Genomic DNA, 24,907 nt, shown 5'->3' with positions numbered 1-24,907 from the left:
ACTCTAGTAATTGAGGGATAGGAATAAACTGATTATCAGAGCATATTGGACAGATGACCATAGTAGGTTAAAATGATAAATCTGACTTGAAAAGTTAAAACTTTGTCACTTGATCTCCCCTCTGGCACACTTTGGATCGGATCTGGGTTTTAATGTTTTCTGTGTGTGGTTTCATATTTCGGTTTCTCTCTGCTGTATTGTGTCATCATGGATAGCCTTCTTGAATCTTTGTTACATGCTTTTCAGTAGATGAGACCCAGGATTGGATGCACCTGCAGAGACAACAACTGGAATAAGGCTTCCTGGGGGTGGCGTGTGGTTGGGGAGGTGGACAGTGGTGGTGGTGATAAGGGAGAGCTGATAGCGAGGGGTTCAAGAAGGAGGAAATGTTTTGAAATGGATTTTAGTAGCAATTGTGCAACACTACTTGATATGATTAGACTATGGAAAAGCAGGATGTCTGGATTAGCTCCTAATCAAATGTGTTTTTTTGTGGGAAAAAACATGGATTGGTGGTGAAAAGAACATGGATTAATGAGTAGATAGAAGGATAGATAGTTGGAAAGGTATATGATGAACCAGTATAGCAAAATGCTAATGATAGAATCTAGATGTTTATTATAAAAATCATCAGAACATAGCTTTACGTTTGAAATTATTCATAATAAGCCGTTGGTGTGGACTAGAAGGGACTGCTCTGTCCCAGGAGTCTGGTTAGAAAGCTGTGGGATGGCTTTTTCAAATGTATTGAGTGTTCTCTTTCTTGACCAACCATAGTTAGAGCGTTATAGAAACTCAGCCTTATATTTAACCATCTGACTAACCACCTGCTCTTGGGTGCTTGCTCTGTGACAGGGAGAGTCCTTCGGCTAGTGTGGACACGTGTGCATTTCTGTCGTCCTTCGCCGGCGCCAGTAGGACTCTGCTGATTGATGGCTGGGTAGAACTCAGAAGAGGCTTGCAGAGGCAGGAGCGGCACCTTTTTCTGTTCAATGATTTGCTCGTTGTGGCCAAAATCAAGTAAGTATACTACACACTCATTTCCTCTCAAAATTGCATTTCCTCCTCAAAATGTGTTTCTGTAGGAATGCCTGGCCTGTGTTACTGTGTTAACATCTGATGTGAGTTTGTTGTTTAATTTTTACATACACACACACACACAAATGTTTTCAGTCACTTATTCTTGCAACAAGTGTTAATTTGGCTTTGCTCCATGCCAGTAATGTGGGGAACACAGTAATGAACGTGACAGCTCCTGTCCCAATGCTCTTGGAGCTGACCTGAGAAATTACAGATTGTGATTAGTGCTTGGGAAGAAGGTAGGTGCCTGCCGGTGACCAAGACAGGACATGTGTTAGCTGAGGGTCACCAGGTAGGTAAAGCCATGGAAGGATTGCAAGCAACCAGCCTCTCAGACATGGAAGGATGAGCTTCCTGTGTAGAGAGCACAGGTGCAATAATAAGGATGAAAGCCCAGTCCTTGTTGTAGAAGCTAAAAGAAGGCCCATACAAGGAGTCTTTAAAAAGTTCATGGAAAACACAGATTATGAAAAATACATACACACTATACTAGTGTATAAGCCTAGTTTCTCAGCATATTTTAATGCACTTTTTGTGGTAAAATTAAATACTTCATCTAATATTTGGGTCAGGTTATATTAGAGTATATACGGTATGGCAATTTCACTGTTTTTCACAGTTTTATTGGCACATAATACACATATCATACAACTCAATAGTTCAATTGTATCAAGAAAAATTGTACAATCGTTATAATCAATTTCAAAACATGTTTCATGGTTAAACCACTTTTAATGTGAGTTGTGAAGCTTTTGCTGTGTACAGAAACGAACTTGCACCAATTGGTGATGACACAACTGAACAAGGTCTGAAATGGAGAAGACATCGGTTTGAAAAGAGAGCCCCGCTGAGAGCCAAATGAATAGTCATGAGCAAACATTTATGGGGAAACAGGTAGAAGAAAGGTGAAATCATTGATGCTTCACAGAAAGCTCACGAAGACAATGCTCCGAGGAAATTAGCAGCTCACAAATGGATAACTCATTTCAAGGAAAGGGCCTCCATGCTGTTGAAGAAGATGAAGCCCACAGCGGTGGACCATCCACATCAGTTTGCAAAGAGGCATCTAAACTAGCGCACGCCCCAGTGAAGGCTACCAGTGAATGACAGCAGAAATAGCAGCGCATCGACATTGCACCTGGGTCTGTCGGCGTGATTCTGACTGGGAAAAGGAAGCTGAGCATACTTCCCGCTCGGTGAGGACCCAGACAGTTAGACCCAGATCAGCTGCAGCGAGTGGAAGGGTTCAACGCGGCTTTTCCTGTAATCCAACAGGACAAAGTGGTCAAAGCAAAAATGGTCCAGAGCAGAGGTTATCGCGACAGTTTTGGGGGGTGCACAAGGCCTTTTGCTGGTTGACTTTTGGCAGAGCCAAAGAACAATGACATCTGCTGCTTATGAAACTGTTTTGAGAAAATTAGTCAAAGTTTTAGCAGAAAAATGCCCAAGAAGACTTCACAGAGGGTCCTTCTTCCCCACAACAGTGCTCCTGCACATTCCTCCCATCAAAGGACCACCTTGTGATCTTACTGGGAAATTGTTGGGCATCTTCTGTAAAGCCCTGCTTTGGCTCCTTTACGCTTCTTTTTTATTTTTTAACTAATCATATAAAGTCTTTAAAGGGCACTCATTTTTTCTCAGTAGAAAGACTGCAGGCGATACTGGGAGAGTAGACGGTGAGTGAGTTGGAAAGGGGGAACCTATTACAAGGATCTACATGTGACCTCCTCTCTGGGGGACGGACAACAGAAAAGGGGGTGAAGGGAGACGCCGGATAGGGCAAGATATGACAAAATAATAATCTATAAATTATCAAGGGCTCATGAGGGAGGGGGGAGCGGGGAGGGAGGGGAAAAAAGAGGACTTGATCCAAAGGGCTTAAGTGGAGAGCAAATGCTTTGAAAATGATTAGGGCAAAGAATGCACAGATGTGCTTCATACAATTGATGTATGTATATGTATGGATTGTGATAAGAGTTGTATGAGCCCCTAATAAAATGTTAAAAATAAAAAAGAGAACTCACATGCTTAGACTTCTGCCTTTCAGAATTGTGAAATTAAAAAATGCATGTTGTTTTTAGTCATTAAAAAAAAAGACTGCATTGATCAGGTTAAATTCTCAGGACCGTCCTGTCTTTAGGGCTGGTGTCATTGCTTAAAAGTGGCTTGATCTTGTGGAGATGATGTTGAGAAAGAAAGTCTCTATTTTCTCATTTTGATCCATATATCCATCAATTGTTTGAAGTCTCTTTTTATAAATGTAGCATAGTGAGCAGGAAGACAGTGGTGGAGATGGGACTGAAAATATGGCAGGCTTTTGGCTCGCGTCCAAAGAACTGGAAATCTGTGAGCTCAGATAAAAGATCCAGATACTGCAATGAATCAAACATGTTCACTCACAGTGTCCACTTATATAGAAATTAGGCCACGCCCCAAAAGTAACTTCCTTTCAATTGCTTCAGAGCTGAGACCTGAATAAGGAGGTTGCATTCCACCCTAATCTTACTGGCTGCCCACAGTGGGTCCGGTTGTTGAGTTGATTACATTGTGTTACATGATATCAGGGTGAGTTGCTAGGGCTTAACTGCTAAATCACTGAATATCCTGACCCAGCTACACTGTCACCACACCTAACTGTCCCCAGGACTTTGGAGGCTGGCTCCTACTGTGTAACAAATTATTCCAACAAGGCAGGACAACCGAAAAACCACAGATACCTCGCAGATACTCGGAGTGAAGAATCTGGAAGTGGTTTAGCTGGGGGACTCTTGATTTAAGGACTCTCCTGAAACGACCAGCCGTGCTGTTGACTATCGACTGGAGTTGCAGTTATCTCATGGCTCAACGGGAGCTGGAGGACTCACTTCCAAGCAGCCTCATGGGCGGCGGACGGGCCTCCCTTCCTTGCTGCCTGTTGGCTTCCTCTCCAGGCGGCTCTCTCATACAAACTACTCAGAACGTGGTAGCTTGCTTCCTTTGGAAGGTCCGCAAGAACTCCTAAAGGAGATGCTACAATCTTTCTAGCCTAATTTTTGATTAGCACATTGTCATCCTTAGCGTTTGCTATTGGTCACACAGACCAACTCTGGTAGAGTGAGGCTATACAGGGATCTTAATATCAAGATATGGGGATCGCTGGAGGCCGTCCTATAGGCTGGGTACCACAAAACCGACTATAAGGAGTTTGGATCTTTTTTGGAAGGGTCTTAGTTGGGGGCAGTGGCATGATCTGATTCATATTTTGGGGTTTTCTAACTGCTGGTAGGTCATGGATTGGACGGGGAAATAAATAGTATGAAGGCTACTGTAGAATTCCGAATGAGAGATAATGACGACTTTCTGTAGGAAAATAGTAGTTAGATGAAAAACTACAGACCCACTTGGAATATATGGCTTAAGGATGCACTTTTCCCTCAACACTAAATGCCAATACAGTTTACGCTCTGCCTTATTGTTTCTTCGCCATTCTTGTTGCTTGTGAGATACCATGGTAGATAAGAGCCTTTTAACAAAGCAGATCTCATCCAAGATATTTCTATTCACTGGAGAGTGGAAAACACGATTCCACAGCCCTCACTCTCGTTGCATGTTCATATCCTGCTATAGGTATGGCCTGGCAGGCTAGCTACTCGCTTTGCCAAACACTAGCCTACAAAAACCAAAGCTACAGGTATTGATGGAACACCAACTGAGATGTTCAACAAAATAGAACCCTCTTTTAATAAAAGAAGGTATTCATGCATTGAGGGAGTGTTTGAGTAGAGGCCCAAGGTCCTTCCGCCACCTTAATACTTAACCTATAAATATAGACACATAGATCTATTTCCCCATCCTCCTATATATATTTGCATGTACATGTCTTTGTCTAGACCTCCATAAATGCCCTTTGACTCCTAGCTCTTTCCTCCATCTCCCTTGACTTTCCTCCTGCCCTACTACCATGCTTCATCGCCACCTGGGCTAGAGTATACCTCCTCTCTAAGCAACCTTACCCTTGATCATTTCCCACCAGGCCTGCCACTCCCCCCTCTCTACCATTTGGGGTCCCATGTTTTCCCTTGTCCCTGTGTTTGTTAACACCACTTCATTACCCCCCCTATCCCCCCCACCCCAAGTCCCCCCGGAACTGTCGGTCCCATTGTTTTTCCTCCAGATAGTTCATCCAGCCTGTCCTATTCAGACAGACCTGTGGAGACACTAACATGCATGAAAACAAGACAGAGGAAAACAAAGCAACAGTATACAACCAGACAACAAAACAACAAAAACAAACCACTGACAAGGAACAGAACAAAACAGTTTACAAGAGAAAAGCTTGTAGTTAGTTCAGGGATCGTTTGCTGCCCCTTAGGAGCGCTTTCCAGTCCAGTCTGTTGGGGCACCACGCCCTGGCCCCAAAGTCCACTTTCAGCATTCCCTGGGGACCTTGCCACTCCATTCCCTTGCTGTTCCGCTGCACTCCTCCAGTGATTTGCCTCGGTGTGGTGGGATCATACCTTCTTTTATTAAATTGGAACTCTATGATGCTCACTCTCCCGACACAACGGCTGGAGCCAAAGTGGGTGAACAAGTAAATGTGGTGAAGAAAGCTGATGGTGCCCGGCTATCAAAAGAGATAGTGACTGGGGTCTTAAAGGCTTGAAGATAAACAAGCGGCCATCTCGCTCAGAAGCAACAAAGTCCACATGGAAGAACACACCAGCCTGTGTGATAGAGTGGTCCCGAAGGGATCAGTTACCAGGCATCAAAGAACAAAAAATCATATCATTGACTGCACACCTCCATGATAGGATCGCTGAAGACAAATGGGTGCATAAGCAAATGTGGTGAAGAAAGCTGATGGTGCTCGGTTATCAAAAGAGATAGTGTCTGGGGTCTTAAAGGCTTAAATGTGAACAAGCGGCCATCTAGCTCAGAAGCAAAAAAGCCCACATGGAAGAAGCACACTGGCCAGTGCGGTCACGAGGTGCCAAGGGACCAGGTATAAGGCATCATGCAAAAAAAAAAGATATAAGTGTGTGTATATGTATGTGTATATGTGTATATATGTATACGTATATATATACCATATTAAATGAAGGGGGAAGTGCAGAGTGGAGACCCAAGGCCCAAGTGTCGGCCAATGGAGATCCCCTCATAGAGGGGTTTAGGAGAGGAGATGGGTTAATTAGGGTGCGAGGTAGTACCAATGAAGAACACAGCTTTCCCCCAGATCCTGGATGCTTCCTCCCCCCAACTACCATGATCCAAATTCTACCTTGCAGGGCTGGATAGGGCAGAGGCTGTACACTGGTACATATGAGGGCTGGAGGTACAGGGAATCCAGGGTGGATGATACCTTCAGGACTAAGGGTGTGAGGGACGATGCTGGGAGAGTGGAGGGTGAGTGGGTTGGAAAGGGGGAACTGATTACAAGGATCCACATGTGACCTCTTCCCTGGGAGAGGGACAGCAGAGAAGGGGGGGAAGGGAGACTCCGGATAGGGCAAGATAGGACAAAATAACAATGTATAAATTACCAAGGGCATATGAGGGAAGGGGGAAAGGGGAGGGAGGGAGGGGAAAAAAAAAAAGAGGACCTGATGCAAGGGGCTTAAGTGGAGAGATTGCTTTGAGAATGATTGGGGCAGGGAATGTATGGATGTGCTTTATACAATTGATGTATGGATTGTGATAAGAGTTGTATGAGTCCCTAATAAAATGTAAAAAAAGAAAAGAGGAGAAAAAATGATTAGGGCAAAGACTGTGCAGATGTGCTTTATACAATTGATGTATGTATATGTATGAACTGTGATAAGAATTGTATGAGCCCCAATAAATTGTTTAAAAAAAATAGAACCCTCAATTTGTGTACTCATTTCCATCATGAAATTTAGAGGATAGCTACCCAGCCAGCTGACCAGAAAATAGCCATGTGTGTGCCCATCCTCAAGAAGAATGATCAAACAGGATGCAGAAATCTTTAAACAATATCATAAACCACGGATTAGGAAATAATAGCAGACCTTGACTCCAAAGCCTGGTTTCCTTCCCGTGGACCACGTTGTTTCTCGTTGGGTACATGGATGTGTGGCCCAGAAGGTGGAGGGGAGCAGATGGGCAGTCTGCTTCTGAAGAGTTTTTCAGCCGCAGAAACCCCTCGGGCACAATTCTGCTCTCTCCTCTAGGGAGAGAGGACTTAATTTTTCTTTTATCCAAAATAAACAACAGCCAAGAAGAGATGGTGCCAAACGTACATCTTCCCTGTTACTTCTCACCCTTGGATGAAGGGTTGGGTTGTACCCTGGATCTCTTAATTTGAAGGACTCTCAGCTATTAATTAAGTCTTGTGCTTTGCCATGTTGGGGGGGGGGTGAAGGGGAGAGGGGCACAAGGGAATTAGCTCATCTTGAGGCTGTGGTTAGAAACTGCTTAGGGTACAACTGCAGAACTCGGTTTAAGTGGAATAAATAGTTGACTTGATGCCCAAGTTTATTCCATTAAACTAAGTGAATTCTAGTGTATGAAATAATAAGGGAGACTTTCAGATGCTTTTTATTGGCTAAGGTATTAGGCTTGGATTTGCTTCAGTGTGTGCTGGATTTTGACAGTGTTCACTAGAAGTTGTTTTCTGTTTATCATCATACCTTTTCCACTCTACATTAGATTAAGTAGGAAAGCCAGATGGCACCTGAAGGACCACTTTTATTGTTCATTAGAAAGCCAAATAAGTAGTAATGGTCCCAATAAAATTATGGCTTTCCATTTTTTAAGACAGGATCTCTGTATTATAAATGTTAAAGTACTTACAAGTTGTTATCACCTCCGCTAAGAGCCATACAGCACACATTTGGAATTTGCAGACAGAAAGTGGCTGTACTCAGCTCTCATCCTCTTACGCCACAGCCATTCTCATGCTTCATTTTCTGAACAAATACAAGAATAATTGTGAGTTCTGTTTGGTGAAAAGGGTGAAGCAGAACAAGGCACTGGTTATTAATTCATTGGCAGAATGTTCCACAGACACTTCCAGATTATACCATGATCTCTGTCACTAAAACATACCCATCTTCAGTGGGGTGGAACGCTCCCTAGATGCCTATATATTACACCGTTCTCACCGGGTATTTCTCCCATTGCAATCATGGAAAGCACAGAAGTATGTCTGTCACCTTTATAAATTTGTGGTACAGAAACTGCATTGTAGGGACGACGACTCAGGGGTTGTTTGGTTTTTAATTCCTCCCACCCTTACCCTTGCCTTAAGTCCCACTTTACATTAGATTTAGGTGTTTTCATTTTTATTAGCAGAGTCTAATACTATTTGAGACCAAGTAAGAAGTCTAAAGAAACGCAGTGTGGCCCCAGGAACAACGTAAAACCGTATTGAGATTGTGGTGGTTGTTGGGTGCCACCGAGCTGGTTCTGACCACGAGGACCGGTTCCCACAGAAGGAGGCACCGCCCAGTCCCGAACCATCCTCGCAGTTGTTCTGTTGGAGCCCCTTGTTGCAGCCACGGTGCCCGTCCATCTCCTGGAGCGTCTTCTTCCACTTACCAGCCGTGATGTCCTTTTCCGGGGACTGGTCTCTCGTGATTTGTATTAAATGTTTTCAAGCTTTATGAACAGAAATAGTCTTCCTGAACCTTTATGGTGAATAAACCAATCCCAGTGGAAAGCCTTGTAGCTCTAGCAAGGTGGATGGAAAGATACTTCCACCCAGCTGCTTTCTAAAACCAGCAGTATTCAGGGGCTTTTTATAGCTGAGTAGTGGAATATCAATGAGTATAAATTCAGATTCTGGCTCTGGTACCTTAAGCTGCCAAGCATTCACAAAGGTAATTAATCTCCCTTTGGCTCTGTTTCCATGTCTATAAAATAGAAGTAATAATACTTTCTTCATACAGTTGATTTACAAAATAATGTATATAAAGTTTTCAGAAGAGTGGCTGGCTGCTGGTGGCTAAGTTCTCAATAAATATTAGCAATACCACAGTATTATTATAGAAGAATGGAAATTATTTGGACTGTCAGGGCCCTGTTTATGATATCAGGAGATGGATAATCTTGATATTTTATTGATTAGGGAAAAGATATTATTGACATGAGATTTTTCCCAGGTCAAATCTCTTTTTACCCAGGAAGTTCCCACGTGGTTTCTCGGGTATCGGAAAGAGAGAGAAACCAACACTAGAAAACACAAAATATGTGAAACCCACCCAGTATACGGGGACTTCCGACAGTGTGGGGGACATTTTCATTCTGTCCTAACAGCTTTTTGGCAGAGAGTTCACTGATGATACAACTCAATAGTTCATGTGCATCAAGAAGATTGGTCTCATCATCACCTCAACCAGTCTGAGCACATTTACTTCATTCTGTGCCCCTTGGATTCCATTTTCCCACAAGTGTTTTGAAGCCCCCTTGTAAGTACCTTTCCAAGCAGGTGATATGTAGTTCATTCTAGATTGCTTACATAATTGCCAGAGGGAATCCTGGTGGCATCCAGGTTAAGCCCTTGACTGCCAACCCAAAGGTCACTGCTTAGAACCCGCCAGCCTTAGAACCCCTGGGAAGCCATTCAGCTCACTGAGTTGGAAACAACCCATTGGCAATGGGTCTGTGGGTTAAAGAGTTGCCATTGAGAATTAAAGTTATATCTATTGGTCGGTCCCCGTTCAAAGCAAAAGAAAGTAAGGGAAATCCCAGTCTCACGGGAGCAGTCAGTCCGAAGAAGTGACTGATGGGCTTCGTGAGCCTCGGCCCGAGTGAGCTGGAGACCATCACCACGAGTTGGGGCCTGCCTCCCGCTACCGACTGCGCTGACTGCGATCACAGCAGAGGATATCCCCCAGACAGCTGAAGAAAAACGGAGAACAAAAAGTGCGCACACACAGAAAGTCCGGATTTGTAAATTTGACAGAGGAAGGAGAAATCCCTAATACTAGCCCTCAAACAGCATCCTTCCCATCTGGGAATGAAACCATTCCTGGAGACCAGCTTTGAGCCAAACGATAGACGGGCCTGGAAAACAAGCAACGTCACCTGAGCGGAACGGATGCCTTCAAACGAAGTGGCTCACTGCCATCGGTCGATTCCAACCCATAGAAAATCAATTAGGTGAAATCGAAAGGCCAACCTTTGCCCCAAAGGAAGCTGGGAAGGCCGCCAGGGGTAGAAACCCCAGAGAAGACGGGAGCGAGTGTTGCCCATTTGGGGGGAAGGCTCCCGATGTCTTGGAACATTGTGCAGTCTGGCTATTGCGTGGGAAACGGATTTACTCTTCAAACTTTCAACTGAAGCACAATAAAGAATTCAAAAGAACAAAAGATGCTGCGTTGCCCATGAGAAGCATACGCGAGCCTTTGGATCTGGATCGCCCCTGCGGCCTTAGCCCCTGCAAATCCCTTTTTCATCTCACAGACCTCGTTGAAGAGTTTCGGCTCGAAAGTTCCATGAATCAGAGGGTTTTTCGGGATATAACCGTACGCGGTGTCTGATTTCGTTTTAGCCTAAGCCTTTCCACGAAGGGTTCTGAGCAACAGGAAGTGCCCGAGATCCCATAGGCATCCCGCCATCCTCCCCGGTGCTGTGGAACTATTTTAAGTCTCAGGTCCAGCGTGAGCTTCAAATCAGGTCAAGAGATGTGGTTTCCACATCAGAAGTCTAAGAGGGATTCGGGGGAAATTGTCAAAAAGCAATTTCACCGCTGGCTTAAAGTAGACCACCTTCTGGTCCGCAGGGATGAATGGTAAGTGTGTCATGTCAGCTCAACCTCAATAAAAAGATTTCTGGCCTCATTTTATTTTCCTTTCTTTAAGCTTGGATCCTGTTGTTAGACTATAGTTTTCTGTTTTAGCCAGAATACCAGGTAAAATGGTATGAACAAAACGGATGGACAGGGTGTTCAGATGGCCTGTGCTTTCAACATCTAGAAAATTTAAGGCTCTGTTGAAAACGTATTTTGTAAATTTCATTCATTCCAGGGTATATTATCTAGTCCACCTCTCTAGTAAATGGTATATTTCTACACTTTTGTTCAGCTGCTCAGATGTTCTTGGAGGTGAGCAAGGTCTATAAATGACGGACTGATTCTTTACCACGGCAGTAAACTCAAGGGTAGAGCTTCACGCTAAATGCAGTGCTCAACACACAGAAGACTCGAGCAGCCAGCTTATGGATATTTGCAGCCACCAAGGCAAGCATGCGGCCTCTCTCAGCCCCACATGGGCCCCAAGTACAAGCTGACCGTGTCACAAGTTACTATGCTGGGCTCTGAAGAGGAACGCAATGACTAAGACCTTCTTTGTCCCCGATTCACGAAACAGAATCACATGTGGTCTTGTTGTTGTTGTTGTGTGTGTTTTTATCTTTTTAGATATAACAACAACTTTAAGATTAAAAATAAAATAAAGCTCAGTGACATGTGGACCGCAAGCTGTGTGGATGAAGTGGGAGAAGGCAACACCAACGCCCAGAAGTCCTTTGTCCTGGGCTGGCCCACGGTGAACTTCGTGGCCACCTTCAGGTGAGAACCCCAGCTTTCCTTGCGGTTATGTGGGTGTCATGTCTGAGATGATGGTGTCGTGCTGAGTGAGGAAAACCTTAGCAAATTGTGTTCCCCTCATGTTTAAGGGGAGCATTGTAGTCAGACTGTGTGTACCGAGTCATCTTGGGATATCTATCAATGGTGAAGGCAATGGTATGCCTTTTGTTTCCCCCAAAGAGTTTTTTTCTTATTACAGAAAGGTTGGTGTTAGGGGTGGTGGGTGGATGGCGAGCAAGGAACAATGAGAGCAGGCATGAAGAAAATGTTCTAAAATGGTTTGTGGCAATCGTTGTTCATTTCTTCTGGATGTGATGGAGCTATTGAATTGTACAACTTGTGAAGTTTATGCTTATCAAAACTGTTGCAAGGAAAACGTTCTTTCTGTTATAATAGTTGCATATTAACTGACTCACTGACCTTGGTCAGTGCTGACTCCTAGTGACCCGATTCAGGGTTTGGGGGAGACTGTGAATCTTTTACAGGAGCAGACAGCCTCACCTTTCTCCCTGGGACTGACTTGTGATGTTTTAGGGTACAAAAGAAACCCTTAATTTCAAATATAATTTAAGAAGAACATTTATTAAGTCTTAAAAGGGACAAAGACACATCTTTCAGATGCAGGAGGCCGTTGGCATGAGGTAAGAATAGCATTGAGGATTCACTATCAGGATGCTCATTAAATCAGGCCTGGAACAAAGGAAACTGTCATAGTTCATGATTCGTGGCAGCTCAGCACATCACAGGTACAGGTGGGGGTGTGGAATCAAGAATTAGGACCAGGGTTGGGACCCGTACATCATGTTAGATAGTACAGCTTACAAGATTGGTCTAGGCCTTCTGGCTAAGGCAGCCAGGGCACCACAGATAGAGCATGACTCATGATGATTCAGCCCCCTGTACTGTCCATCAAGGACACACCCAGGCAAGCCCCTAAGGGAGATAGCTCTCCTTGGGTTGGCTGGAGAGGGGTGGAGGTAATCCACTTTCCCATGAACTACCTGAGGTTAAGATTATCTGAATTCTTGGCTTAAAAAACACTACAACTCCCTGCCTTCCAGTTGGATTGTGATCCTGGTATAGTAACGGGCTACTAACCAACCAGGGGGAAAGAGGAAGCTTTCTACTCTGTCTGAGTAAGACAGCCTCTAGCAAACAAGGGGTGTAGGCACAATTGAACGGTTATAATATATAAAGATTATGGTAAAGCCATAGAAGATAAGAGAGATAGGAGAGAGGATAAAATAAAGGAGTCAGACACATTTCATGGCAGCATGGTCACCTCCGGGATGGCCCTGGGCTCAGCAGCCAGGTCCGCACAGAGAGAGAGAATCTTGCATATTCAGTAGTTGCATACCTCACAGTGAAGTCCCTGAGTTCACAGGTGAGGAAACTGAAGGCCTGCCTTTGGGGAGGGCATCGGGGCGGGGGGTGCTGTTGCCAGAGGAGGTAACAAGAATGTCTGCTTCTACAGGGAGACAGAATCAACCATGTGCTCACTTTAAGGAAGCATAGCTGTTAGGCGAGAATCTGTGGGAAGGATGTTTAAAGCAGGATAATGTGCTTGGACTTTTTCTCTAACTTACCAAAGTGGTGGCTTGCCTACTGTGGAGTACTAGCTTTCCAGATTCCATCTGCTATCTGTTGGGGAATACAGTCCTACTCCTGTTTGCCTCAGCGTTAGTTTCCCACACTGCTCCATGAAAGATGGGCAGTCCCTGTCCTATTGGGTCGCTATGAGTGTGACAACCTAGGTTAACACTCAAAAACTCACTGCCATAGACTTGACTTGCTATAGGTCAGGTGGATTCCCGAGACTATAGCTCTTTCTGAGAGTACCAAGCCTCATCTTTCTTCCATGGAACGGCTGGTGGCTTCAAACTGCTGACCTTGCAGGTCACAGCCCAATGTGCAGCCACTACACCACCAGGGCCCCTTAGTTGTGATTAGAAGGGATTTCCGGGAGATGTAATGTACTTGTAGACTGTGCAAATGGATTTGGGGATTTTCACTGTCATCTGTCATCCATTGCCTTCTTCAAGAGGGGTCTTCAGAATCTAAGCCCTAATACATGGTTAGCTAGTCTAGCACTTACCCAACTCTGTCACCAGGTGTGCTAGTCTGGGTACATTAGAGAAATAAATACGCAAAAACTCATATGTATAAGAGAGTTTTATATAAAGGGTAAATGCACATCAAGAAAACATCCCAACCCAGTGCTGCCCAAGCCCACAAATCCAACATTAGCCCATATGTCCGACACCAATCCACAAAGTCCTCTTCCATCCATAAAACACACTCAATGATGCTGACTGCAGGAGGAAAGCCGAATCAGTGAATGTGTAAGCATCTCAGCACTGGCAGGAGTCTCCACACAGCTGCTCCAGCTCCCAGGGCTACATCAAGGTAGGTCCATGTGGCTTCTCAGGGATGTCTTGCAGGAAGTGAGCCTTGCCAGCTAAAGCAGGGAACTGGCTAAGGCTGCTGCACCCTGGTCCGACCATCAGAAACCAAGAGACCTGAGAACTCAAAAGGCAAGGCTCACTGAGCCATTTATCCCTCCACCCGTCAATTAACCCCACGTGTGTTTATTGGCCAGCTTGGCACAATAACCTTTATCGTACCAGGACTCCTTTGGAAAGGAAACTAGGTGGTAGATTTGCAGGATTCTCTCTGCAAACATCCCTTCCCTAAGGCCCAGATGCTTGCTGTACCTGCTGAGCTTTCCAATTCTATGTCTTAATGACTTTCACCAAAGGAAAATTAGTAAAATACTCCAAAGAAGCCATCTATACCCCAATTTCCCCTAAAGAAAAATTCTAGTCATAGACATAAAATTAATATCATGAAATAGTAAACTCAAAACTCACTGTGATGGAGTCAATGCCTACAGATAGCAGGGACAGGGTTGGACTGCCCCTGTGGATTTCCAAGACTGTAAGTATACTCAGGAGTAGAAAGCCTGGTCTTCCTCTCTAGGGTTTCGAACTGCTGGCCTGGCAACTGGCAGCCCATTGCGTAACCACCACACTGCCAGGGCTCTTCTGGGTTGCCTGCATTTATGCATTGTTTCTAGTTTGGTATTGTGGGACAAAGTTTGATGTGGACTTTTGTCCCTGGTTCTTTGTCTTAGAATCAAAGGGCAGTCAAGGGCAGTCTAGTCCTGTTTTCTTAAGGAGCCTGGCAACAATTAAAACAGGTGCAAATGAGGAGTGGCTGCAGGAGCCCCCCGGCCTGCAAACATTAGGAAGTGGGGGTGCGGTGTGATGCAATCATTCTTGCAGATGAAGTGGCTCAGTCAGCCATCACCTGCATTGAGACCCCAGCCAGGGATTATCACTGAGCCAATAAAAGCCCCAAATGTGGAAATTGGGTGGCGGGGCACCTTTCTGAGTGGACGAGAGTATCCGGAGCAGGTGACACTTCCCAGGGGGGGACAGCAGAAGCCTCGCACCAGGACCTCAGCCAGACCAAGCCTGATACATCTCTGTACTTGTATCTTCTCTGGGTATAGTTAAGTGTTCCCTGTGTACAGAGAGTGTTCATGAGTTCTGCTGTGAGTCCTTCTAGCAAAATAAACCCACCAAGGGCTTTGAGAGTCAGCAGAGACGCTGGTATGTGCCTGCTTGGCAAGGGCTGAGAGGACACAGTCTAGTCCTCACTGGTAAAAAGAAATATCACAGAAGTGGCTAGTCTGAGGATAGTGGAGAAGTGGGAAAGTTGGGGATATGAGTTGCATTTGGCGGCAGGGGGGGATTTCAGCCTTATGTCAATAATTATTCATATAAAGAGCCTTCCAAAAGTTGATGAGAAATTTCCATTATGTCTTCATTACATTTTTCCATGAACTTATTTGGCACCCCCTGGTATAGATAGATACAGAGATGTGGCAAGATAAAGAAAATGAGGATGCCAAGAGTGGGAATTAGTTTCACAAGATTCATTCCCGTGGTGGAATGGGGTTAGAGAATGTTTGAAGAGCAAATGCGTCCTCTTACTCTAAAAATGCTCCGTTGACATGTTGCAGCTTAGGGGAATGAAACCAAAACTCACATGGATGATGGTGACCAGACACCGCCCCAAATCCAGTGACCTGTTCAACATTTAGAGAGTGCCTCACATCACCATCCTCCTCAGATACCATCCCAAAGCCAAATAAGTAGCATTTGTCAGGCTTCTAATTAAGGCAAGGCTTGTCAGTAGTTGTATCCTGCATGTGGCTACTAACCAGGTCAGAGACTCAAACCCACCAGCCATTCCCTAAGAAAAACTGGCCTGTGACTATATTCAGGAAAATGTGGCACCAGGGTTGGAGAAAGGCTTCTATAAGCCCCCTGAGATACGCAGGTGACACAGCCTTGCTTGCTGCAAGCAAGGAGGACTTGAAGCACTTGCTGATGAAGATCAAGGGCTGCTGCCTTCAGTGCCATGCAGTGTAAAGCAGACCAGAATCCTCACAATTGAACTAGCACACCACATCGTGATAAACAGAAGTTCAAGGTTGTCAAGAGTTCATTTTGCTTGGATTCACAATCAGCACTCAGAGAAGCTCTCACTCGCTGCCATCGAGTCGATGCCAAGTCATAGTGACTCCGTGAGACAGAATAGAACTGCTCCTGTGAGTTTCTGAGACTGTAGCCCTTTACAGGAGTAGAGCCCCGTCTTTCTCCCAAAGAGCAGCTGGTGGTTTTGAAGGGCCAACCTTTTGGATCACAGTTCATACCCAACAGACAGGACATCAAAAGACACCGTATTAGGCAAATACGTTGCAGAAGACCTCCTTACAGCGTTGAAGACCAAGAATGTCATGCTGTGAGCTAAGGTGCACCTGACTCAAGCCATGCTCCTTTCAGTCGCCTCGTATGCCGGTGAGAGCTGGACTGTGTGTAAGACGGACCAAAGGAGAGTGGATGCCTCCAAGTTAGGAAGCTGGAGAACAGGGACAGCACACTGCACAGCCAGAAGCAGCACAAATCAGCCTTGAAAGAGTACAATCCGAGTGCCAGAGACAAGGATGTGGAGACTGTACTGCGCATGCTCTGCACTTGTTCCCAGCGGAAGTTAGTCCCTGGGAGAGGACGTCACGTTTGGGTAAAGGAGAAGGTCATCTAAAAAAGGAAACTGAGGCTCAAACATAACGATGATGCTTGTGAGGCTGTCACTGTGAGTCGGAACTGACCTAACCACAACCACTTTATTGTGTCGATGGTTTTCAGTGAGGTCTAGGTGTTTCTGAAACTCGGAGAAGATAGTCATCCACTCTGGAATCTTTAAAGAGGCCTGCTAATAAAAATGAAAGACAAAACGGGGAGCTAATGACAGCGAGTACAAGAACGAAGAAAATGTTCTAAAATTGATGGTGATGGCTGTACACCTCTTGCCATGATGATTTATGAGAGGTGAATTATATGCCAATAAAACTGTTAAAAATAAGAATTAAAGGTAGTCCTGGATTGTTGCACAGAGCAGGAGACGGGGCGAAATATATGAAGATCCCCACGCAAGGCAATCTCAATAAATTAACCTGACATGCTTTATAATGTGTTTCTTTTTCATCTGTGTTGTATATTCAAATAATGGAACACTGCAGAGCAATGGAAATGAAGGACCACTGTAAAGCTACAGGCAGTAACAGGCGTAAATCTCCTAAGCATAACTTTGAATGAGAGAAACCAGGCACAAAATAGTTCAGATTGCCTGGTCACATTTGCATGAAGTATCCAAACAAGCGAAAAACAAAGCCCCAAAAGCCCGAGTCTGCTGCTAGAAGCCAGGGTAGTGAGGTCCAGCGCCTGAAAAGCATCGCAAAGAACCTTCTTAGGCATTGCTCAATTTCATTGTCTGGGCTCTGGTTAGCTGAGTGTGTTCAGGTGGTGAAATCCTTTGAGCTGCCCACTTAAACCTTGGGCAATTTTTGTGTCTGTCTTAGACATCAATAAGACATTCTTCAGAAAAACATGAAGTGTTTTAAACCTTTGCTCTGAAGAAAATTTTGTAACAACTCTGAAGAATTTTTTTGGCCTAGATCTTTTCCATCAAGTGGAACTGTATAATAAATGTTATACTTTTGTGTGTGCGACTTATTTCACTTCGTACCAGTCATCCAAGTGCTTGCGAATTTCATTTCTCTCTCGGACGGTGTGATCTGTTGCCTGTAGAAACGGTGTCTTGGTCATCCAGTGGCCAGTTGATGGACATTTGAGTGGTTTCCGTCTTCTAGCTATTGTGAGTCAGGCTGCAGTGAATCTTGGCGTGCAAGAATCCGAGTGTCTGCTGGTCCGTAGTTTGTGTTATCCACTTAGCAGTGGAACACCGGCTGAGTCACATGCTCATTGGATGGTACCTTTTGAGGCACCGCCAAATGTCTTACCTGTAAGGACTGCACCGTTGAACTTAAGAGTTTCCCGCAGCCTCGCCAGCACCGTTAACATTCATTTTTCTCCGATAAGACCCACGTGAGTGTGGGTATCTCTGGTGGCTTTCATGCCACTTCCCCAAGGAGGAGTGAAGCCGAGCATCTTCCACGTGTGCATCAGCCATGTGTGTTACCTTTAGAGGGATGCCTATTCAGATCCTCTGCTAATTTCTTAAGTGGGTTATTTGATATTAAGTGGTAGCAATTCTTTTTATATTTACATACTAAACCTTTATCAGATGTATGTTTACTAAATATTTTCTCCCATCTGGAGATGAGTTTTTCCCAAAATGGGTGATACTGCATCCTGGCAGGAATGACGGCGGAGGTGGGTGGGCACTGGAACAATCCGAGGATTGGTCTCAAAAGCAGATATCTACGCTTTATTCCGGATGATGGACTACCATGGAAAATTTTTCAATTGCCAGGGGGCGCTGAGTAATTTTTTCCCTCCTCTGAAAAAGAGGGTAGTAGGCCAAGGAAGTTTGGGAACCCATGCTGTAGATAGGCTCAACACCTTCTTGGTGAAGTCCTTTGATGCTTCAAAGTTTTTAATTTTTATTAAGGGCAGTTCTGAGTTAAAAGGTTGCTGCTCATGTCTGTTTTCCAACACAGAGATTTTGCTAAATGAATATAAACGAGCCTACAAAATCTTCCATTTCAGGGAAGGAGAATAAATTCTTTAAAAACAGTAAGGAGTTGTGAGAGATGGGAATGATATAGTCAGTGGTAAGAAAAACACTGGAAACGCTTTTTGACAGTTCATCCTGGGAGACTGTTTATTGCTTTGGAGTGAATTGCATCCACCACCACCCCAAATTTGTGTTCTAAATCCTAACCCTCTGTGCCTGTGGTTATAATCCCGTTTGGGAATAAATTTTCTGTCGGTTCGTGAGGCAGGATTCATGTATTGTGTGTTTTTAGTGCATCGCTTCTTAGAAGAGATACAAGGGACAGATTCTGCAAACAGAGATAGGGGGAGAGAAATTCCAGGTCACAGGAAGATTGGCCAGAAGCAAAAGCTCAGCAAGACAAGGCCTCCCGCCTGAGGTGACAGAGAGAATCCCTTCCCCTAGAGCCAGCACCTAGAAGACAGACTTCCAGCCTCCTGTGAAATCATAAATTCTTGTTCCTTAGGGCCTCCGTTTATGGTGTTTCTGTTGTAGGGGCACTAGATAACCAAGAGATTGATGAAGAAAATCACTAAGCAACAAAGCTGGAAACAAAAATATTTACTAACTGTAGTTTTCTGGAACAGGAAAATAACTAGAGTTTTCAACCCATGAGAAGATTAGAAACATTATTTCAAATGCTAGTGAGTGATAAGACCGTAAGAATAAACTGGGACTTCAACGCAGCAGTAACTTTACAAGGAAAAGTGTTCGGCAGTAGTTATTTGGCCTGAAAACGAATTCATCTTAATCAGAATATTATAGTAATCAAGGATATATTTTCTCCAAACTAGCTTACCCAACTACTAATCTCTTCCCTGCATAAAGAAGTAAATGTTTTCCTGACGACACACTAGTTTCTGAGTCAAGAACTTTCCACCCACATAGGCCAAATAGACTTTCTCGAACTGCTCGCCTCTCAGTTTTAAGCACACGTCCTGTGTTTGTGTGACACCTAACGCTGTACAAAGAAGCTCTGAGTGATAACCATGAGCCCGGCCCTACAGAGGGGGAAACTGAGGCTTGGAGGGGTTACATGAGTTTCCCGTGGTCACATAGCGAACATGTACTTTCAGCTACATCCCATGACTATTGTAGGGCTTGGAAAAGATCAACGGAGTAAAAAAGCGAAAACAAAGACCCGGCTGTCTTGGATCCACCCAAGAGGCTTTGACTTCAAGGAGCCCTGGCTCCACAGTGGGTGGGCTGCTAACCCCTGGGTCAGCGGTTTGAAACTGCAGCCCGTCCATGGGAGAAGGAAGAGGCTCGCTGCTCCTGGAAAGCTTTACAGCCTTGGGAACGCCCAGTGTCGCTCTCCACACGGTCCTTCCTGGAGGGTCTCCGTGAGGCGCGATGCACCGTGGCACTGAGTTTGGAGTCATATGTGCTCCACCACGTATGTGGTTTTTACCACGGGACATTTGTGCCGCAGGCTTCGCCAAAGCCTGGTTAGGCCAAGACTGAAGCTGACGTGCGCAAAGGAAACTAGAGCCGCGGGCGCTTGATATTTTCATCCCGACGGCCATGTTGGCGAGCTAGGTTAAGTGGTTTAATTTATTTCCTCTTTTCTTTGATTGCAGTTCTTCGGAACAAAAAGACAAGTGGCTGTCTCTCCTTCAGAGGTATTTTGGTGACATCGTTTTAAAAATTCTTCAACCTAGATTAAACAAATGGAAATCGTCTTTATAGAGAGATGCCCCGGGCTTTCCCCCTATTGCTTAGGCTGTACCCTAGCCACCCGTGGCTGTGAACAATGTTCTCGCATTGCATGGATCTGTGTTTTAGGATGTACAAATTTCAGGTCGGTTGAGCTCCCTTAAGGCAGAAATGGGGCAACAATCTCTCCCACCCCTTTCTGTTCTCTCCAGCCTACCAATTGAAGCTAACAATTGCCTCAAAGCCTGCATTCATTTTTCATAAATCAGGATTCTCTGCTAAGACCTAACCAATCAGCTACTGTTAGTGCCTGTGAACAGACAGGCTAAAATGATGGACGGATGTTCATCCGTCAGTTCCGCAATTCTTTTCTCAGGCAATGGGTGACAGAGACATACAACGTTGTTTTGATTTGGTCTAGTGAAGTGTGGCGTGGGCTCGTCTTCCTATCAGGGAGGTGTTGTGCCGGGCCTGTCCCAAGAAGAAAGCAGACACTTGGAGAGTAAAACCGCTCCCAAAGTTGCCTTAACCTGCTTGTGTTTCCCAAAACCTCACCTAACAAGAATGTTCCATTCTGTTGGGTGTCCCTGCTTTTTTATCGCCCTAAGATAGATTTTATCTAGCAACCCGTACTTAATGTAATCTGACTTTACAGAATCGTTCTGTTTGCAGGTTGGGTTTTCATGGCATGCTGGTGTATTGAAAGTAATTAGCCAAATAAATTGGTAGTGAATGAAGCCATTGGCCACACCCCTCTGACTGCTTGTTGTTTGGGCTGTTGTTGCATTTGATTAGATACATCAATCTAGACAAAGAGAAGGACTGTCCGAAGAGCATTCCCCTCAAAATCTTCGCCAAGGACATTGGGAATTGTGCCTATGTAAGTGTCTCTACGCCAGAACCGTCAAGTCCAAGGCAGTGCTCCCTGGGGCAAAAGGAGAGGCCGGCAGGGGGTGCAGGGGCTCCGAGAGATGGGCATTTCGAAATACTGTCACAAAGAGGTCCAAGAGGAAAAGAAGAAACCATTGTGGGCTGATAACGTTTTTCTGGGGGTGTGGGAAAAGTGCAAGCTGGAGAAAATGCAGCGAAAACTCATCTCCAGGAGTGTTTTTCGCATCGAAGCTTGGGGAGAACACTCCCCAGAATGCTGCGCCTCTCCCCGCAGCAGTAGGGTTCCGCTGGGTCCAGGTCAAGGTCCTTTCAAGGGCAGCTGCACAGCCTGTCCTAACGGTGTTTCCACACGAAGGTGTTTCCTGTGAGGATCGAGCAATTCTCGGCCCCCACTTGTCAAGAGTGACTTTTCGAAAAAGTCTTTGTTCTTGCGGGTTTGGGGCCTCACAGCCCTCAGGTGTCAGGGAGGAGCTGGGGGAGAGGGCCTTTGGAGAGGCCAACTTGTTCCTACCACGCGGTGTTTAGCATGTGGGCCCAACCGAAATTAGGAGTAATCTGGTGACTGCAGTTGCAGCTCAGGAGCCAAGACGCCCTCAACGAGAAGGATGGAAGCTCGTGGCGATTCTTTGCGCGCTGGCGCTCTAGGCTGATGTCCTGCAGCAACTCTGCCTCGCAGAGAACAGTTCTGTGTGTGTGGAACCTGTAATGCCCAACAGCTCTGCCTGGCCTAAAGCAAAAGCTATGCCGGTGGTCTGACCCACCCCTAAGTGCCAGCTGTCCTTGTTAGAGGGAAACACTCACAGTTTGATGCTGTGAGGTTACAGATAGAGCCTGTAGAGGGGAAAAGGCAGAAGAAAACACAGAGCGCTGTGTTTCCTGCCTGCTTGGATTTAGGTGTTAGGGCCGTTGGCTGCAGTGGGAATTTTCATGGGAAATCCCTTGAGTCTTAGCAGTTTTATTTCCGGTGTATAAAGCATATGCTTGAGAAAGCAGTGGCGTCCCACTCTTGATTTGGAAGAGCGGCCAGAGTTTGGTGAGGCTGAAAAGAAAAACTCCCCAACCCACGGCTGCCGGCGAATCAGCTCTCATTCACACTGGCCTTACAGGGTTGTCTCCCAGACTGTAATCTTTACAGGAGCAGAGGAGCCTCGACTTTTTCCCTCTGAGTTTGAACCACCAATCTTGTGGTTCGCAGCTGGACGCCTAACCCACAGCGCCACCAGCCTTGGAAGCGCTAAAGGACAGTTCTGCTCTGCCCTATCAGGTGGCTGAGAGTCAGAATCGACTCCACGGTGCCCAACAGCACACCCGATCTATAAGGCACAGAGTTAAAATTGCTGATTTCGCTAATAATATTATGTGTAAACCCTAGGGACCCAGAAAATAATTCTTCTTTTTACTACTCTACCATTATATTTAAATGATATATTTTGTGATTTAATAAGCTCAAAATCTTGTTAACCCCTTTTCTAATTCATTGCAAATTGCCTGTTATTTTTAGGTACCAATTACTCTTTGTAGTGTAGCACAGAGCTCTTGTAACCATCCATTGACAGGATGGAGAATAAAATTAAGCCTGCTAAAATGTTCAGTCCCATTTCCTAGACTCTCCCGGCTTCTAAAGATCCCAGTGATGGGAATATTGGTAGCCAGTGCAAGGCCTGGAACAAAGGAAATCGTCAATAAATAGTGTTTTATGTTTCTTTTTCACATTCCAAATTTTAAATACCTTTGATAACCAGAGCTTACTCTGATTTTACCTAAACTTTTTAAATGACAAGCAAAAAATAAATGAATCATCTCAGACTATAAAAACAGCACACAGGAAGAATTAAAAAATATTCATCTCTCCCTGTTTTGTCAACCCTCCTATACAGTTATAGAAATTATATAGAGTCAGCCTTGCTGGTGTGTGTGTGTGTGTGTGTGTGTGTGTGTGTGTGTGTGCGCTCTCCCTGAAATACACTTCATCTTCCTTGCCTGCTTCAGCTCTAATGTCTCTGTGAGCCCCACATACAGCAATCAGGGTCTTCTTGAGAGACATGCAAGAGAAGGAAAGTGCCATATACTCGAGTGTAAGCTGACCCGAATCTCAGCCGAGGCACCTAATTTTACCACAAAAACTGCGTTTAAAATGTGCTGAGAAACTCAGCTTACACACGGGAATATACTGTAAATTGTAATCCAGAGTTTGTGTTCTACTCTCGTCCAGAGTTGAAATCTAGATTTTGCCTTTAGATAGTCATTTGGGAATAATTATTTGTCTGCCAGTTTTTAAAATTAACTGTATTTTCTTAGAGCTGTACTTTCTCGTTCCTTTCTTCTCTTCAGTCCAAAACCATAACAGTAATGAATTCAGATACGGCGAATGACGTCATCAACATGTCTCTCCCGATGCTGGGGATAACGGTAAGTGCCTGTGCTCTCACTGCCACCAAGCGGGTGCCCACTCAGCGACCCTGCAGGACAGGCTAGAACTCCCCTGTGGGTTTCCAGACTGTACTCTTTATGGGAGTAGAAAGCCGCATCTTTCTCCCATAGGAGACACATCATAGTATTATTAAGTGCTTTGGGGTTTTACGTGTTCATAATGTTGTAGGAAGCCCTTATGAACTCAAGACAACCAAAATTTGGCATAAGGAATATGATTTCTTTATTAAACTCAAATATGAATAAATGTGTTTGTATGTATGCCCCAGGTAAAACTCTCAACTGGGTTCTGTTATATCGTGAAAGCCAGTGAGTAGCTTTCAGGGTGGGATGGGAGATTAATGATATGATAATGATATATAAGGATAAGTGATATACCAATTTATTTATGCTTTCTCTGAATAAGATCAAAAAGTAATTTCTATTCAGCTTATTTAGGAAAGTTATCCCTCATGTCAGGGGCTGCTTCTGTAGCGTTTTTAGCCAACACATAAAAAGAAGGGGTTTTGTTTTAGTTGTTTTTGCCTTTTACTATAAATGTTTTGGCTGAGACCGGGACAGAGGAAGTAATAAACCGAGTGATTGGTGGGGGTGCCTGTCCACACCCTCATCACATACACAGACCTGGTTCTCAATCAGAAGTTAAGCCCAGATAGGAGGTTGCCAAAAGGCTTGACCCTAGCCGTTCTAACTTTTTACACAAGCTAGCTCTGCTCTGCCCTCTGCTGAGACTCAAACAATTTAGCGGTACAAGAGGTCCCTGCATGATGCACATCTTGTTTACCTGTAACCCATGAGTCCCTGGGCGCAAGCCCAGGGGAGGGGGCTAAGGAAAACTCTGCCTCTCCCCCATACTCCCTGGGCGGGCATTCCCAGCTCCCAGGCGTCTGTCAGGAGCTTAGGAGGCGGGAGCAGCATGCCTGTGCTGGTAATGTGCAGCACCTTCACCCCAGCCCCAGAGCCAGTGTGGGCTCTGTCTCGGGCTACTGGTGCTCCAGGCTGGGCTCCTCACTTTAGCCCTGTCCAGAGGCGGTCAGCCCCAGCCCCAGCTCAGCCCTACCTCAGCTCCATCTAGAGCCCCACACTGCATAGCTCCAGCTGGGCACCAAGCTCTCCTCTCGGGGATGGCAGAAGGACAGCATCCAGAGTGAAAGGGTTTGAGGCAAAGGGTGGATCCACCGCCTACCCCCCTGCAGGCCACTGAGTCCTAGCTGTCTACAGCACAACACGCAACGCTTT

At 45.1% G+C, this 24,907-nt stretch overlaps 1 protein-coding gene across 5 annotated transcripts in view; it reads left to right on the top strand.

The window, feature by feature from the left end:
* The window catches only part of ARHGAP20 (Rho GTPase activating protein 20), a 130,741-nt gene that overhangs the window by 72,526 nt on the left and 33,308 nt on the right, over positions 1-24,907 (top strand). For all 5 annotated transcript variants that reach the window (XM_075546569.1, XM_075546570.1, XM_075546567.1 and 2 more), the window contains exons 3-7: positions 856-1,020; positions 11,438-11,587; positions 20,272-20,313; positions 21,143-21,227; positions 23,570-23,647. In XM_075546569.1, the coding sequence (XP_075402684.1) occupies positions 856-1,020; positions 11,438-11,587; positions 20,272-20,313; positions 21,143-21,227; positions 23,570-23,647 (520 nt within the window). The remainder of the gene's footprint in view (positions 1-855; positions 1,021-11,437; positions 11,588-20,271; positions 20,314-21,142; positions 21,228-23,569; positions 23,648-24,907) is intronic.

Source organism: Tenrec ecaudatus, chromosome 4 (assembly GCF_050624435.1).
Source record: "Tenrec ecaudatus isolate mTenEca1 chromosome 4, mTenEca1.hap1, whole genome shotgun sequence".
Lineage (NCBI taxonomy): Eukaryota > Metazoa > Chordata > Mammalia > Afrosoricida > Tenrecidae > Tenrec > Tenrec ecaudatus.
Note: the sequence above shows the minus strand (reverse complement) of the source record. Positions and strands in the feature narration are given on the sequence as shown.